Source organism: Scyliorhinus canicula, chromosome 2 (assembly GCF_902713615.1).
Source record: "Scyliorhinus canicula chromosome 2, sScyCan1.1, whole genome shotgun sequence".
Lineage (NCBI taxonomy): Eukaryota > Metazoa > Chordata > Chondrichthyes > Carcharhiniformes > Scyliorhinidae > Scyliorhinus > Scyliorhinus canicula.
Window position 1 is genome coordinate 208,770,367 of NC_052147.1, and position 16,073 is coordinate 208,786,439.

At 44.0% G+C, this 16,073-nt stretch overlaps 1 protein-coding gene across 5 annotated transcripts in view; it reads left to right on the forward strand.

Annotated features, from left to right (window-relative positions):
- The window catches only part of myo3b (myosin IIIB), an 881,575-nt gene that overhangs the window by 336,515 nt on the left and 528,987 nt on the right, over positions 1-16,073 (forward strand). For all 5 annotated transcript variants that reach the window (XM_038789471.1, XM_038789472.1, XM_038789473.1 and 2 more), the window contains 3 exons: positions 3,101-3,227; positions 9,097-9,307; positions 10,470-10,617. In XM_038789471.1, coding sequence (XP_038645399.1) covers positions 3,101-3,227; positions 9,097-9,307; positions 10,470-10,617 — 486 coding nt within the window. The remainder of the gene's footprint in view (positions 1-3,100; positions 3,228-9,096; positions 9,308-10,469; positions 10,618-16,073) is intronic.

Sequence of the window (16,073 nt, forward strand, 5' to 3'; positions counted from 1 at the left end):
ACATCTACAGACGCTGAAAGATGCCATCGTACAAACGGGATATGGTGCTTGACTCATCGATCGACAGTTCCAACGTGCCACAGCAAAAAAACGCACCAACCTCCTCAGAAGACAAACATGGGACACAACCGACAGAGTACCCTTCGTCATCCAGTACTTCCCCGGAGCGGCAAAACTATGACATCTTCTTCACAGCCTTCAACACGTCATCAATGAAGATGAACATCTTGCCAAGGTCATCCCCACACCCCCACTACTTGCCTTCAAACAACCTCAAACAAACCAGCAAAATACCCAGCCTTCAGAACAGCGACCACGACACCACACAACCCTGCCCTGGCAATCTCTGCAAGACGTGCCAGATCATCGACATGGGTGCCACCATTACACGTGAGAACACCACCCACCAGATACGTGATACATACTCGTACGACTCGACCAACGTTGTCTACCTCATACGCTGCAGGAAAGGATGTTCCGAAGCGTGGTACATTGGCGAGATCATGCAGACGCTGCGACAACGGATATCGCGCGACAATTGCCAGGCAGGAATGTTCCCTTCCAGTCGGGGAACACTTCAGCAGTCAAGGGCATTCAGCCTCTAATCTTGGCATAAGCGTTCTCCAAGGCGGCCTTCACGACGCACGGCAATGCAAAATCGCCGAGCAGAAACTTATAGCCAAGTTCCGCACACATGAGTACAGCCGCAACTGGAACCTTGGATTCAAGTCGCATTACATTCATCCCCCACTATGTGGCCTGGGCTTGCAAAATCCTACCAACTGTCCTGGCTTGAGGCAATTCACACCTCTTTAACCTGGGGTTACCCCTCTCTCTGGCTCTGTAAAGACTTAATTACCTGCAAATGCTCACATTCAAAGCATTGTCTTGCATCTTTGACTTTGTCTATATGTGTGTATATATATATATCTATATATATGTTTCTGGAACCTACCTCTCCATTCACCTGAGGAAGAAGCAGTGCTCCGAAAGCTAGTGATTTGAAACAAATCTGTTGGACTTTAACCTGGTGTTGTAAGATTTCTTACTGTGCTCACCCAAGTCCACTGCCGGCATCTCGGCATCATACTGTAATCAAAGCAAAGCCCCACTTGCTTGAAATTAAAAATATTTTTGAATTCCATTTTAGGAAATTTTAGGTCAGGTGAATTTCATTTGATGCTCTTTCAGCTATTTTCTGAAATTCTTTAACTTGGGGAAGTAGTTTAAATCAATACAAAAGTAGTGGCTTATTTCATGAGGATTATTTCAGCCAAATCAGCTGCCCAGTCAGAAGAGAATGTTTGTGATTACATCTGAAAATCTCCTTTAGTATTGAAAGGGGCTCGTTTAGCTCACTGGGCTAAATCGCTGGCTTTTAAAGCAGACCAAGCAGGCCAGCAGTTCAATTCCCGTACCAGCCTCCCCGGAGAGGTGCCGGAATGTGGCGAGTAGGGGCTTTTCACAGTAACTTCATTAAAGCCTACTCGTGACAATAAGCCATTTTCATTCATTTCATTTCATTTCAAATGTTAGATGTATGCAACGATTGCCCCAGACACTTAATTGTTTCCAAGAGATTAAAACATTGTGAAATCCAACATTATATTGATAATTATCCATGATCTCCTTTTGCTTCTGAAAAGTTTAATACGGTATAAATAAGATAGAAAATCATTATTAGCCATAACATTGAGGTCGGCTTTCTGTTCCACACTTTTTGAAAAGATCAGATATTGGATTGCAATGTCAATCTGCAATGCAATCTCCAGTTCATAATATCTCAATAAGGAGGGTGTGGCAAATCCTATGGCAGGTTATTTCCATTCATAGAACATATAATGTGCAAGTTTTTAATCATGGGGAACACAATTTTATTTATTGGAACTGCATTTTATGTGAAGGTGAATAATGGGAATTGGATAAAAGCCCAACTAGTACAAGTTGCTACCATTAAAAATTCAAGGGGTACACACAATGTCAATGTCTATATATGTGAGGAAGAAGCAGTGCTCCGAAAGCTAGTGATTTGAAATGTCAAGAGGAAAATCAGTTTCATTTCATTTTTTAAAAATTACTTCTTCAAGCTGTGGGCATGATGCCTATCCCTAATTTCCTTGAGAAGGTGGTGGTGAGCTGCCTTCATGAACCATTGTTGGTGCAAGGTAAACCCCCATTGCTATTTAGAGGGGAGTTTCTGGATTTTGATCTAGCGACAGCGAAGGAACAGATATATTTCCAATTCAGGATGGTGAATGGCTTCTGGTGGTGGTGTTCCCATGCATTGGCTGCTGTTGCCCTTGACCAGGGGTCACAGGTCTTGAAGGCACTGTTGAAGGAGCCTTGGTGAGATGATGCAGTGCATCTTGTAGATTGTACACACTGCTGCTGCTATGGCGTGTCAGTGATGGAGGGAGTGAATGTTCAAGTTGGTGGATTGGGTGCAAATCAGGCAGACTGCTTTAACTTGGATGATGTTGATCTTCTTGAATGTCATTGGAGCTACATTCATCCAGGCACGTGGAGAGTATTCTATTACATTCTTAACTTGTGCCTTACAGGTGATGGACAGGCTTTGGGGAGTCAGGCAGTGAATTACCCTCCACAGAATTCCCAGCTTCTAACGTACACTCAGAGCCATTGTATTTATATGGCCAGTCCAATTCAGTTTCTGATCAATGGTAACCCTCAGGATGTTGATAGTGGAGGGATTCAGTGATGAAAATGCGATTGAATTTCAAGGAAAGTTGGTTGGATTCTCTCTTGTTGGAGATGGTCATTACCTGGCAGTCATTTGGCACAAATATTACTTGCCCCATATCAGCCAAAGCCTGGATATTGTCCAGGTCTTGCTTCATATGGGACAAAGATTGCTTCAATATGTGAGGAGCCTGAGGTACTGAACATTGTGGTATCATCAGCAAAAATCACCACTTATTAGAAATTTTAAGTTGTTATATATTTATCTGTATTAAATGCTCTTGTAGAAAGCTTCTTAAATAATCCTTAGGCCCCCGATTGAATTACAATGTATTATTGAATCTGAAGCTCTCAAAATGTAAGACTTATTTCATTTAATGCACCTGAATTAACTTCTCAGGAAGTTCGGTCAGTATACAGAGTTCTTGCTGCGATCCTGAATACTGGAAATATTGAGTTTGCATCCATTGCCTCAAAACATCAAATGGATAAAAGTGAAATTCCAGATGGAGAACCTTTAGAAAATAGTAAGTTTATTTTCAGTGTTCTAATAACTGCAAACTAAACATAACGTATGTGTCATATTCTGGATTTCTGGTTGTTTTTATTTCACGGTAAGGATTTGTAATATGCTATTTTTAAAAACACAATAAGGAGTACAAGAAGACCACTCTGCCCTTTGAGCCAGCTCTGCCATTTAATGAGATAATTGTTAACTCATCTATTTCAATTCCATCTTCCCATCTCAATTGCCACATATCCCTTAATTCCCTTAATATCCATGACAGTAACTCGCAGGGGAGGAACCAGACAAAGTGCAATCCAAAACAAGACCTCAGTGGTGGGTCAGAGGGAAGATGCTTGTATGGTTTCAATGACTGTGATAATGGGTGAAGGCTGCAGCAGTAGGGAGATCCCCAGTCGTCGAGGTTCCCTTGCCACTGGAACTGGACCTACCTTCTCTCAAGGACTGTTTGTCTGCTGATGTGCAGGCAGACCAACATTAAAAAATGTCCTTCATCAGCTATCTACCTAGAGGAAATCAACACATCCCCCACAGAGACAAACCCATTGGTGATCGGCGAGAGATAACTGGGCAGGACCACGACACCTGGAAGTTCCTAGCTTCGGACCGGCATGTAGGTAGGTGGTGGAGTTTGATTCGTTCATTTCACTCTTGGAATAGGAACGGGAGAGAGTTTTGGCAGCTTTCTTTACGACTGAGCAGCCTTTTTCAGGATCCACTCTGCTCGCCCCGCATGGAAAGGGCCAGAAATGTTGTCCTAAAAATAGTCTCTTTTGTCCTGGCCAAAAATCTACATCTGGCAGTCTCATCTTCCTGCAGTCAGGAAATTAAAGCTAAAATCCATTTCGCAACCTGGAATGTACGAACCATCATAGATAATGAACAATACAATCAACTGGAGACGCTGCCCTGCAGGAGACCAGGAAAGGAGGCAAAGGGCAGCTGAGGTAAGATGGAGGTGGTTACACGTTCTTCTGAAAAGGAAGACCCGAGGACCAGCCCAGGACCCATGGAATTGGATTCACCATCAAGAACAAACTCACCAACTCACTCTTGAAGCTCCCTGTCGGCATCAATGAGCGACTCATTACCCTCAATCTACAACTTCCCAAAAACCATGCAGTGCATATTCCCCAACCCTGATGCCAATGAGTTTAAAGAAGACTTTTACTCCACCCTGTACATGATACTCTCCAACATTCCGAAGGAAGATAAGATTATCCTCCTTGGGGACTTCAACACCAGTGTTGAAAAGGACTCCCAGCTCCGGAAAAAAACATCGGAAAGGAAGGAGTTTAGAATTGCAAATCCAACGGGGTTCTCATGCTCACCAAATGGTGAAACATCAGCTTGTCATCACTAACACACTGTTCCACCAAAAAGACAAGTTCAAGACTTCCTAGAGATATCCACAATCAAAGCACTGGCACATGATGGACTTTGTCATTGTCCAATCCTGGACACCATCATCACCAAAGCGATGACCAGTGCAGATTACTGCTCAACAGACCATTGGTTCATTTGCTTGTCTATGTCCATCAAACTCGCAGAAGCAGCAGAAGATGAAGAATCAGCTCAAAAAATAGATCAACATTGAGCATTTCAAGAGTCAAGCATGATGGTGAAATTCCAACAATGTCTTCTCCAAAATCTCCAGAGGGTCCATTCTAATGGAGTGGAGGAAAACTGGAAACCGCTGAAGACAGCCATCATCTCAAGCTGTGAAGAAACCATCGGCTTCAAGACTAGGAAACACCAAGACTGGTTCAATGAGAAAAGCCATGCCTTCCAAGACCTCATCAACAAGAAGAGGAAAGCTGTCCGCAACTGGCAAAACAACATAACCAGCAAGACAAAGGGGCTCATCAATCTGCCAAGGCGGAGGTACAAAGCAGAACCAGGGAAACCAAGAAGCAATGGTGGACTCAGAAAGCTAACGAGTTGCAACTCCTCACCAACATTCATGACGCCCCAAGCCGTTTTCAGTGCCACCAAGGCAGCATATGGACCCCAACACCCTTGGTCTAGAGCCGGTGTGTAGTAGAGACCGAGAAAACATCAGCCTCCGATAGAGAGAACACTTCAAAGAACTCCTAAACAGAGATACAGCCATCAATGAGGACAACCTCAACCATTTGAAACCCAAGAAGAAATCGACACTAACATTGCTTGTGGAACTCCAGAATGCTGATAACATCGCCATCTCTACTCTCTCAGAAGAGAATCTGCAAGCCATGCTTGACACCTTTGCAAAATCCTACCAAAGAATTGGTCTCAGCCTCAACTTCAAGAAGATTCGAGTCCTTTACCAATCCACCCAGGGCAAGATGCGGCCTCTCCCTCCATCAAAAGCAATGGTGAAAGCCTAACAAATGTGGAACATTTGTTCTGCCTATCTAAAGCAGAAATTGATGCGGATATCGAACATCGTACCCAATCCGCGTCCTTGAAGGAGCCAAGAACACCAGCATCGAGGCTATGATCATCTGAATCCACTCGACTGGGCCAGCCATGTGCTTAGGATGTCAGAAGCCCAACTGCCAAAGCAAATCTTTGCCCAGCCCAAGGAAGGATCCTGAACATGAGGAGGACAAAGGAAACACTAAAAAGAAATACAACATAGACTTCAATGCCTGGGAGACCTTTGCTCAGAAGTAACTGAGTTGGAGCAACCTCCTAATTGATGGGTCACAATTCTTTGAGGACACCTGTGGCAAGAGAAGGCCGAGAAAAGGAGCCTGAGAAAGCAATACCAACAATCTTGTGTCCAAAGCCTATCCCACATCCTGGAAACACCTGCTAAGTGCACGGTCGAAGATGTAGCCCTAGGATCAGGCTAATCAGCCATGCAAGGACCAACAGAACCCATAACCAGTAACACCTGGTTTCTTAGGTGGGCAATCATACTCGTTAGTGAGTGATTGCTGAAGAAGGGAGCCTTAATCTTACTTTCAAGGGCTTCATTCTCGAATCGTCATTTTGAGACACTTCGCACAGATCTGTGAAGGTCATTGTGTTGCATGCTGCACCTGTATCTATCTGATACTTCATGTTTGCTTGATGCACTCCCTCTGTGGTCATCGTTGTAACAGTCACAAACCATTTGTTGCCTACGGACTTGACGAAACCAACCTATTGTTTAGTGTATATAATTTGTCATCAGACTCGTCTGCTGATATTACTCCAGTCTCCATTTATATAGGCCTGCTTTGCATTTTGCTGGTGAAACACTTGTATGCAAATTGATTTTGCTTCTTGCAGTTCATGGGATCCCTACAGTGATGAAGGAGATCATTTGGTCCATTGAGTCTGCAACAACTATCTGAAAGAGCATTCTACCTTGTCTCACTCCCCTTCCCTATCCCCGTAACAACACCTAACCTGGACACTAAGGGGCAATTTGGCATAGCCAGTCCACCTAACCTGCACATTTTGGACTGTAGGGGGAAACCGGAGAGCCCGGAGGAAACCCCACACAGACACGGAGAATATGCAAACTCCACACAGTCACTCAAGGCTGGAATTAAACCTGGGTCCACCATGCCGCATAAACACTGCTTTCCCCGTATTCGACAATCCTCCTTTTCCTGTGCATGCTGTGCTCCGTAGTAGTTATATCTTGTTCTTTCTCATGATGGTCAGAGCTGCCAATTTCAGCGCAGAGAATGCTACCCGCGACAGATGCCAAGATCACCGCAAACGAGGCCCCCACCCCCCGACAAGGAGGACAGCTTAATGCAGCTGAACTGCGTCACGGCCCCAAAGGTAGCACCGATCCGGGCCACGTTGCAGGTCAATGGCCACTCCGTGATAATGGACACTGGAGCTGCTGTCTCCATCGTGGACCGCCGCACATTTCGGCGACTCAGCATAGAGATCATGCTGCTGACATTGTGCGACACCAAAGGGGTGGTTCGGGACCTATACCGGGTGCTATACCTTTGAATATTGTGGGGACCATTGTGACTCAGTAACACATGGGAACAGTCAGTCCGTCATCACTTAGTTGTGGTGTAGGGACCGGGGCCCAAGTTTTTGGCACAATACTGGTCGCACGTCCTCCGTTTCAACTTGCAACAGGTTTTCAAATGAGCACCAGGAATTTGTACTGCGTGCTGGGCAAATACCCCAAAGTATTCCAGGAGGGTCTGGGCAGGATAAAGGGGACCAAGGCCCATATTTATGTGGATCCAGATGTTCAACCTCGTATTTTAGGGCGCGGCCCTTTACATGTTGCTTGCCAAGGTTGATGCGAAGCTTCAGCACCTGGAGGATCTGGGGGTTTTATGCCCGGTGCAATTCACGGAATGGCCTGCACATGTGGTGCTGGTAACGAAGCACGACACATTTGTCTGACTCTCTGGAAATTTCAAGCTCATCGAGAACAGAGCTGGTGGAAGAGGTTCTGAGGTTGGACAGAAGGTACTTGGAGGCCCTGGAGGCAGGATTGTTGAAGGAGAGGCAGATGCTCCAGATGGAGTTCGGATTAGTGTCCACAGGGAAGGCGGTGGGGCAGCTGCGGAGGGCCAGAGGGGCAGTATATGATATGGGGAGAAGGCGAGTAGGATGCTGACCCACCAGCTGAGGAAGCAGAAGATGACTAGGGAGATTGGTAGAGTAAAGGGCGAGACAGGAAGGGTGGTGCTGCACCCTGTGGGGGTGAACGGGGTGTTTGAGGCTTTTTACAAGAGATTGTATGAGATGGAGCCCCCGGCCAGGGGGGGGAATGCAGCAATTCCTGAACAGGCTGCAGTTTCCCAGAGTAGATGAGGAGTTGGTGCAGGGATTGGAGGGGGAAGCCGTTCATAGGCTTCTTTAAGGAGGTTTGAGAAGTCAGCAAACGTTGGGGGGGGGGGGGGGGGGGGTCAGCAAACGTGGGGTGGGGGGGAGTCAGCAAACGTGGGGGGGGTTAAAATGGCAGGATGGGAGGAGGGGTTATGATGGGGGAGCAAGGAGTGGGGGGGGGGGTTTGATTATTTATAATGTTGTATAATTTTACTTCAGCTTTGGTTTGTTTTTATGAAAATGCCTGATTAAAATATTAAAAAATAAATAAATAAATGCTGGCCTAGCCAACAGTATGAAATAATTTTTAAAATTACACTCAAATTAAATAAACTTTCTCTTAATTGTGGTTGCGGAGCAAACATAAAAATCAACTGTAGAAACAAGTTCATGGGAGTTTGTCAGAAATCTAGGCCAAGCTTATGAATAAAGGCAATAAACTGACATGGGAGGAGACCAGCAATGTCCCCATTACCATGGAAATTACAAAAATAGATTTCTTTACCTGAGCAGACAGTGGTGGGGGTGGGGGGCCTGAAACACCAGTTTGGTAAAAAAGACTAGAAAATTCAGTTCTAGGAAAGCTTGTCAAAATCCCAGAACCATTCGCAGGTCTTAGTAGTAGTATTAGTGGGTGAGCAGAACAATTGCCCCGGGTTTAAATCCCATCATGGCAGATAGTGAAATTTGAATTCAATAAAAAAGGTGACCATTGTCGATTGCCGTAAAAGCCCATCTGTTTCACTAATGTCCTTTAGGGAAGGAAATCTGTCGTCCTTACCTGGTCTGGCCTACATATGACTATAGATCCACAGCAATGTGGTTGACACTTAATTGCCCTCAGGGATGGGCAATAAATGCTGGCCCACCCAGTTATGCCCACATCCCATGGACGAATTTAAAAAAAAGTAATTTTGCTGGTGTAATGTACCTATTATAGCACGTCAAAATATGTGTATTCAAGTTGCATTAGTCAATTTTAAGAATATAATTTGTAGTTGTCGATTACATATCAGTTGCATCTTATATAGTTACAGTTGATGAGTTTGCTTAGAAGATAATACTTCAAAAATGTTTTCTTCCAGCTTCAGCTCTGCTTAGTATTGGTTCTGAAGAGTTTCAGGAAGCACTTACCTCTCACTGTGTTGTGACACGGGGAGAAACTATTATTCGTTCCAATACAGTCGATGAAGCATCTGATGTTCGAGACGCTATGTCAAAAGCCTTGTATGGAAGACTATTCAGTTGGATTGTAAACCGCATCAATATACTTCTCCAGCCTGATAAAAGTGTATGGTAAGTGAATAAACTAGAAAGACTGTAAACAGAATAATTGTCAGTTTACTACAAAGGGGCACCGTCATCACACAAAAATATTTTGGGAAATGTCTTTGTTTGGAGAAGGCAAGAAGCTGTCCTTGCTCTTGTCATGGTGAGGTTAGAATAAAGAGACATACATAATTATTTGTTTTAAAGATTTATGTCATTGCATTTTGTGATTCCCAAGCCTTTTCTCATTTGTATATACATCTTTTATCGTAAAGACTGTATTTCTTTAATATTATTTGTGCAAAGCATAGTGGGCTGAACAGCTGGCTTGTAATGCAGAACAAGACCAGCAGCGTGTGTTCAATTCCCGTACCGGCCTCCCCGAACAGGCGCCGGAATGTGGTGACCAGAAACTTTTCACAGTAACTTCATTGAAGCCTGTTTGTGACAAGAAGCGATTATTATTATTATTATTATTATTATATTGAAGATAAATTAGCTATAACCCAATTACTGAAGTAAATAGCTATTCTTACACTTCATCCTATAGGAACACAAAATAAATGTAGGTATCCACTAATGCCATGTAACATGGACAATATACTAATGTACTTTAGGGTAATATGGACTGTTGTGAGCTGTACATAACATTTTGAACATTTAAAATTATTCCAGTTTTTGTTGCTTTCATGATTGTAACTGGGTAGCACAGTGAAGCAAGGTCAAAGGTGCAACATGTTTTGATTCCCCTTTCCATTGAGTTTCTAGCCTCAGCGGCATCACTATGGAGTGATGCTGTGCAGAACCCAGCTGCCTTCCCACAGAAGAAAAGGAAACATGGGAGCAAAGATCACCCGTTGACACCTGCATGACTTATAACAGCTGGCTTTATCAGTGATAGCAAATTTTATATCAATATTATTTTGAAAAAGTCAGAACCTGCCATTATTTTCTTTCCTGAGATCCAAGCTTGCATGTCTATTAATTATGCAAAGACAAATGGATGGATAACGACATCACTAAATATTTTATAGTCTCACAAAAAATGTGCATATTGCTGATATCTAGTTTTTGAAGGGAATACAGCTTTTAGCTACACTGGTCCTTGCTAACCATGATAAAGATCATTGCTGGATAATATTCTTTTTAGGTTTTGCTTTATAATCTTTTGAAATTGAATTTTCATTAGCAACACTGAAACTGGAATGAATGTTGGGATTCTGGACATCTTTGGATTTGAGAACTTCAAGAAGAACTCCTTTGAACAACTATGTATCAACATTGCCAATGAACAGATCCAATTTTATTTCAATCAACACATCTTCGCTCTTGAACAGGTAGACACAATTAAAAGTCAGTCCAAAGTATCTAAAGCTACAGTATAAGGAGTTTTTTTTCTTTATTTACCTCATCATAGGAACATGATACTTCCTATATGTGGGACATATTGTCAGGAGCCCACAATACCTGAGTTTATCCCAATACCTGAGTTTCTTCTACAACAGCCCAGTAGTGTGCTTGGGTGTTTCCTGGTGATCCCATGGCTGTAATTGTTACCTTGGCTGTGTGTTGGGGTTGCAGAGGATGCCGTGAACCAACAAGGTAATGAGTTATCCATGTCCTTAAGTAAACAATGCATTATGTGCCTGAAAGATAGAACAAAGTTGGGGGTTGCAGGTGATGATAAGCACTGTGATTGCTGACTATGAAATTGACATAGACTTGCATTATCTTTCTGTGATGATCATACGTCATGACCTCTCTGCAGAATTTGGTGTGGTCAAGGACACCATCTCTTTTCAATGCCTTTCCTTCATTTTCCCACTCTGTGGCAACTGCCCTCATTTGGTTCCACCCTTATCTACCCACTTGTAGCGAGAGCATCTCTTGCTATGGATTTTCTTTCCATTGTTACAATCTTGGCAGAGACCAGTAACATTCCAAGGTTGAAAACAGAAGGATTTTAACTACAAAGGAGTCAAACAAAAACAAGCACAAAATATTGTCATCTTTAATCTCCTTTACTCTAAAACGCAGAATCAACATAAATGAAACATGAGTTGACAGACAACTTATGGTTGATTAATTAATTATGAGGGGGATTTCCCACCCCATCCAGGAGTCCCCAAGTGGCTTTACGACTGATGAGATTTCCCATTCAGATTGTCCCCAGCCCCGCCAATGACATAATGGGATTCCTGCCAGGTCAGAAACCCCAAAACCATACATTTAAATATCCTTAACGGGCTCCTCTGCTGTGTTAGCCCCCCATATTAGTATTTTGCCCAGTGGGGTTTAAAACAGGTCCTAACAAAAGGGGACCTTGCCAAGAGAACCCTCTAGGGGTGCCAGGTAAGTACTGCCCCAGGGGGAGATGCTCATGTCCAGGCAGAAGCCTGGCAGTGCCCCTGGCACATCCGGAGCAGTGCTGGTGGGAGCTTCTATTGGGGAAGTCTGTGGGTGGGAATTCACTTGGGGCAGGGATGGGCGTGGTTTGGTCCTTGTCCATGGAGAGGGTGGGGGTCATGAGTCGTGGGTGGTGGGAGGGCCAAGTATCCATGGAGTGTTTTGATCGGGGCACCCCCTTTTAAAAATGGAGTCCTGATCTCTCAGCAGCTGAGGTTGCTGCGGAGCCTGCTCTGCCAGCATGATGCCGTGGGATCTGCCCCTTTCATTTTTTCCCTAAGCATTTGAAAATCCACGAAAACCTGGCAAGACAGCTGGCCAGTTGCCCTCTGCTTTTGCCGCTGAATACAACACTTGGAAAATAAAATTGTAAAATATTGCTCTATAAATTGCACATTAAATGGCAAATACAATGGAGACAGATCTTGATTGGCTCGGCATTGCACTCAGCAGATATGTCATCAATCGTAGTCACAAAGTCCTTCAAAGGCCTTTTGGGGCCCCCTTTGGTGGAGCACTGTAGCATAAATGGATAGCACTGTGGCTTCACAGCGCCAGGGTCCCAGGTTCGATTCCCCACCGGGTCACTGTCTGCACGTTTTCCCCATGTGTGCATGGGTTTCCTCCGAGTGTTCTGGTTTCCTCCCACAGTCCAAAGGTGTGCAGGTTAGGCGGATTGGCCGTGATAAATTGCCCTCAGTGACCAAAAAGGTTAGGAAAGGAAAGGAAAGGAAAATCGCTTATTGTCAAAAGTAGACTTCAAATGAAGTTACTGTGAAAAGCCCCTAGTCGCCACATTCCGGCGCCTGTTCGGGGAGGCTGGTACGGGAATTGAACCATGCTGCTGGCCTGCCTTGGTCTGCTTTCAAAGCCAGCAATTTAGCCCTGCTGACCAATATCTGCTTCCAGTTACCCATTGCCTCAGAATTAAAATTTGTGTTCTCAGTTTAACTTTCCTCATTTCCTTCCTCCTTCCCGTCGCTTTAAGTGGCTCAAATGGTCAGTTCTTTAGTGCTGAAATATATGCCAACTGTTCTGAAAATGACAGAGGATATGGGCAGGCGCCTGGAAAACAAGTTGAATACTTGTAGTAACATAAGCTGAAATAGTCAGTCACAATGCGGAAACTTTACTGGACACTGAGGTTTCACATGAGCAGAGGCTGATTGGTCTTGCCAATGTCACAGAGAGAAAATGCCCTTGGTTATTTATTGGGGACTTCACATTCCATATAACACCCAACATTGTGTTTAGAAGTTAGTTCACACATGGAACTTTGTCACTCCCCATCAAGCGTGGAAGTCTTATAATTGGTTGTTTAGACACACAAGTGATTTGACTGATATCAGATTGCCATCGCTTCTTGGGCATTTTGGCGAATATCAAGCGTCAGATCAAGTCCAAGGTGAGGTGCAATGCCTTTTCTTGTCAGCTTGGATCTTGTATGCCTCTCTTGTGGTGACCATGAGATTGGATTGATTTTGAATAGGTTTTTAGAGCAAGCAATGAGATGGATTAAGGACTTAGCCTTCCCACTCTGCGGATTGGTTTGTAACTTTAAGAAAGAGATAAAGAAATCTGGAACAAAAACAGAAGTTTTGTCAGAAAATCAAAGATACAGATAAGAGATGTAAAAATGTAATGTGTAACACATAAACCAATGCATGTGAACCACATTACGACTATCTGCAATAGTATTAAGTGTAAGTGAAAAATTCTGATGAAATAATTATTTAAATGCAGCGCTTATATTCAGAGCCTTCCCCCAGATTTTACCATGGTGTGTTGTTCCTCGTGTCTTAATAAAGCTCGTAGTCTCAAATGTGGAGAAGATGCTTTATTGTGAATTCGTTCTCTCTTCAGAGTTTAACTTACGGCTACCTCAAATGCTGCCTGCTTGTGTGTCTGTGTCCTGCTTTCAGTCCTGCCTTCCGTGAAGTGTGTCCTCACTTCCTGTCCCGGTGTATTTATAGTTCTCCCGTGCTCCCTATAGTGCTTGCTCAGTTGTATTGCATCTACTCAGATCTACAATCACCACACATGGGAGGAGAACGAGATGGACGATCCTCTTGGACTATCCTCTTGTACTATCTTTTCAGAATTTGTCACTCTTCATATTCACCTCTCGTGCTGATTGCCTTTAGAACAAAGGCTGCAAATCTTCTCAGAGCGAGTCCTGACTCCACTCCCATGGCACTGTTTTCAGGTCCTGAACCCATCCCTGAAGGCAAACAGTCACTGCATGGGAATTTGCTTCCCTGAGCCACCTCCCCTCCCCCATTTTAATTGGCATGGAGACAGAGTTCCTGTGCTGGCAAGTAGAAATCTGAGGGTTAGTCGGAGGGTCTGCTTGACAGGAGGAGCAAGCTGCACAAGGGTAAGTATCTGAGATTGTGCTTTACCATGGACATGCCCTTTCACCGACTTCTTGAAAAAAAATCAAATACAAAAAACAGAAAAAGCAGACGGCCACCCTGGTAGGTTTGCAGGCAATCCATTTATAAAGGTGTATCTCAGCCCCAACAGGCAGGGAGAGCCTGTATACGTGCCTGGAGCATTGGCATCCCGGCTGAGCTAGGTGCCAGCTCAAAACAGTTGCGTTGGAAAACAGTAGTCGCCTGGAAAATTCCACTGACCACTTTCATCTGCCTCAGTAAGGTTCTTAATGACCCTAATTGACTGCCTGCGTTGTGGGGATGGGCAGCTCCCGGGGGCCCTGAACTTGCCTCCCCCAAAATGGCTGACTCTGGGAATGGAATGGGAAACCGGCATACCAGCCTGTGCTGGAACCTGACTGCCTCTGTTCCGACCTTGATGGGGCCTGAAAATTCTGCCCAGGGTTTCTAGGGCTGTTCTGATGCAGTAGTGGTGGCAGGGTGGGACAGCTCTGAGGCATTTCCCAGCATATGTACATAAATGTGTTATAAATTCTACAACCGATAAACGATGAGAAAATTTCAATGCATGTATGACATACACTTGCATATATTTTACTATTAAATAGTTAGGTTAATTTCTCATGCAACATGGTAGCATACTTAGATGCAAAGGGGCAGGATTTTTCATTTTTGTGTTATTTGGATGGTAGGCGTATGAGAAGTCTGCCCAGGGGAATCAGTGTTGGATCGATTTGTAATGCAGTTGATGGCCTACCAGTGTAAAAGATGTTTTCTCGGAGGCAGCTTGCCAATCTCATGGCAGCTCACTGGGTAAGGCAACTGAGTGTGAAAGACCCCAACAACACCTTATGGGGGGGTGGTATTACTGTTGAGAAGATAAAAGAGTACTTTGCAACAGCAGAAAACATGGGTGCATAACCTACAACTGCAACCACATTAAATTTTAATTCCTCTAAGGTGTACAACCCACAAACAGCTGTCAAAAAACTATCTCCAAAAGCCCCATCTTGCTTCACTGACTACAGCAGAGAATCTTTTTATCGTTGAAAGTAGCTATGCCCTTGGTTGGTGAGCACAATCAAGCACTGGCCATAGTCAGGTTGGCTCAGCTGAAAATGTCAATATGAGCCCTTGACCCCTATTATTATCCATCTGTAAGCCTCCGACCTCTTCCTGATGGGAGCTTTTGCTAGAATTGAATTTTGCCCCAGAACTTGGCAGCCAACACGACAGCGATAAGTCTGCATAACCAATTGCTTAATGTTGGATTTCCCACTGCCCCATTTTTAAATGTCAGTGGGTTAATAGTGACATGAAAATTACTTTGAAGATCTTACTTGTGGATGGCCTACTTTTTCTTGTTCCTTCCTTTGAGATAGTTATTTCAAAATATTTGAATCATTGTAGAAGCATTCATTGAGGAAAACATGAGCATGATTCAATTACTGTATTAGCAGTATAATGTGAAAACAAATTTGGCTTTACAGAAATGTGACTTGGTCGCCTTCTTTCTTCAAACAAGTAGGTTATGTTTTTTATTCGTTTATGGGATGTGGGCATCGCTGGCAAGGCCAACATTTGTTGGCCATCCCTAATAGCCTTTGGGAAGATGATGGAAAGCCGCCGCCTTTAACTACTGCAGTACAAGTGGTGTAGGTACATCCACAATGCTGTGAGGGAGGGAATTCCAGGATTTTAATCCAGCAACAGTTAAAGAATGGCAATATACTTCCAAGTTAGGATAGTGTATGACTTAAAAGGGCACCAGCAACTGGTGGTATTCTCATGTGAAAAATGAATGAATGAATGAAAATCGCTTATTGTCACGAGTAGGCTTCAATGAAGTTACTGTGAAAAGCCCCTAGTCGCCATATTCCAGCGCCTGTCCGGGGAGGCTGGTACAGGAATTGAACCGTGCTGCTGGCCTGCTTGGTCTGCTTTAAAAGCCAGCGATTTAGCCCAGTGAGCTAAACCAGCCCCAATGTGTC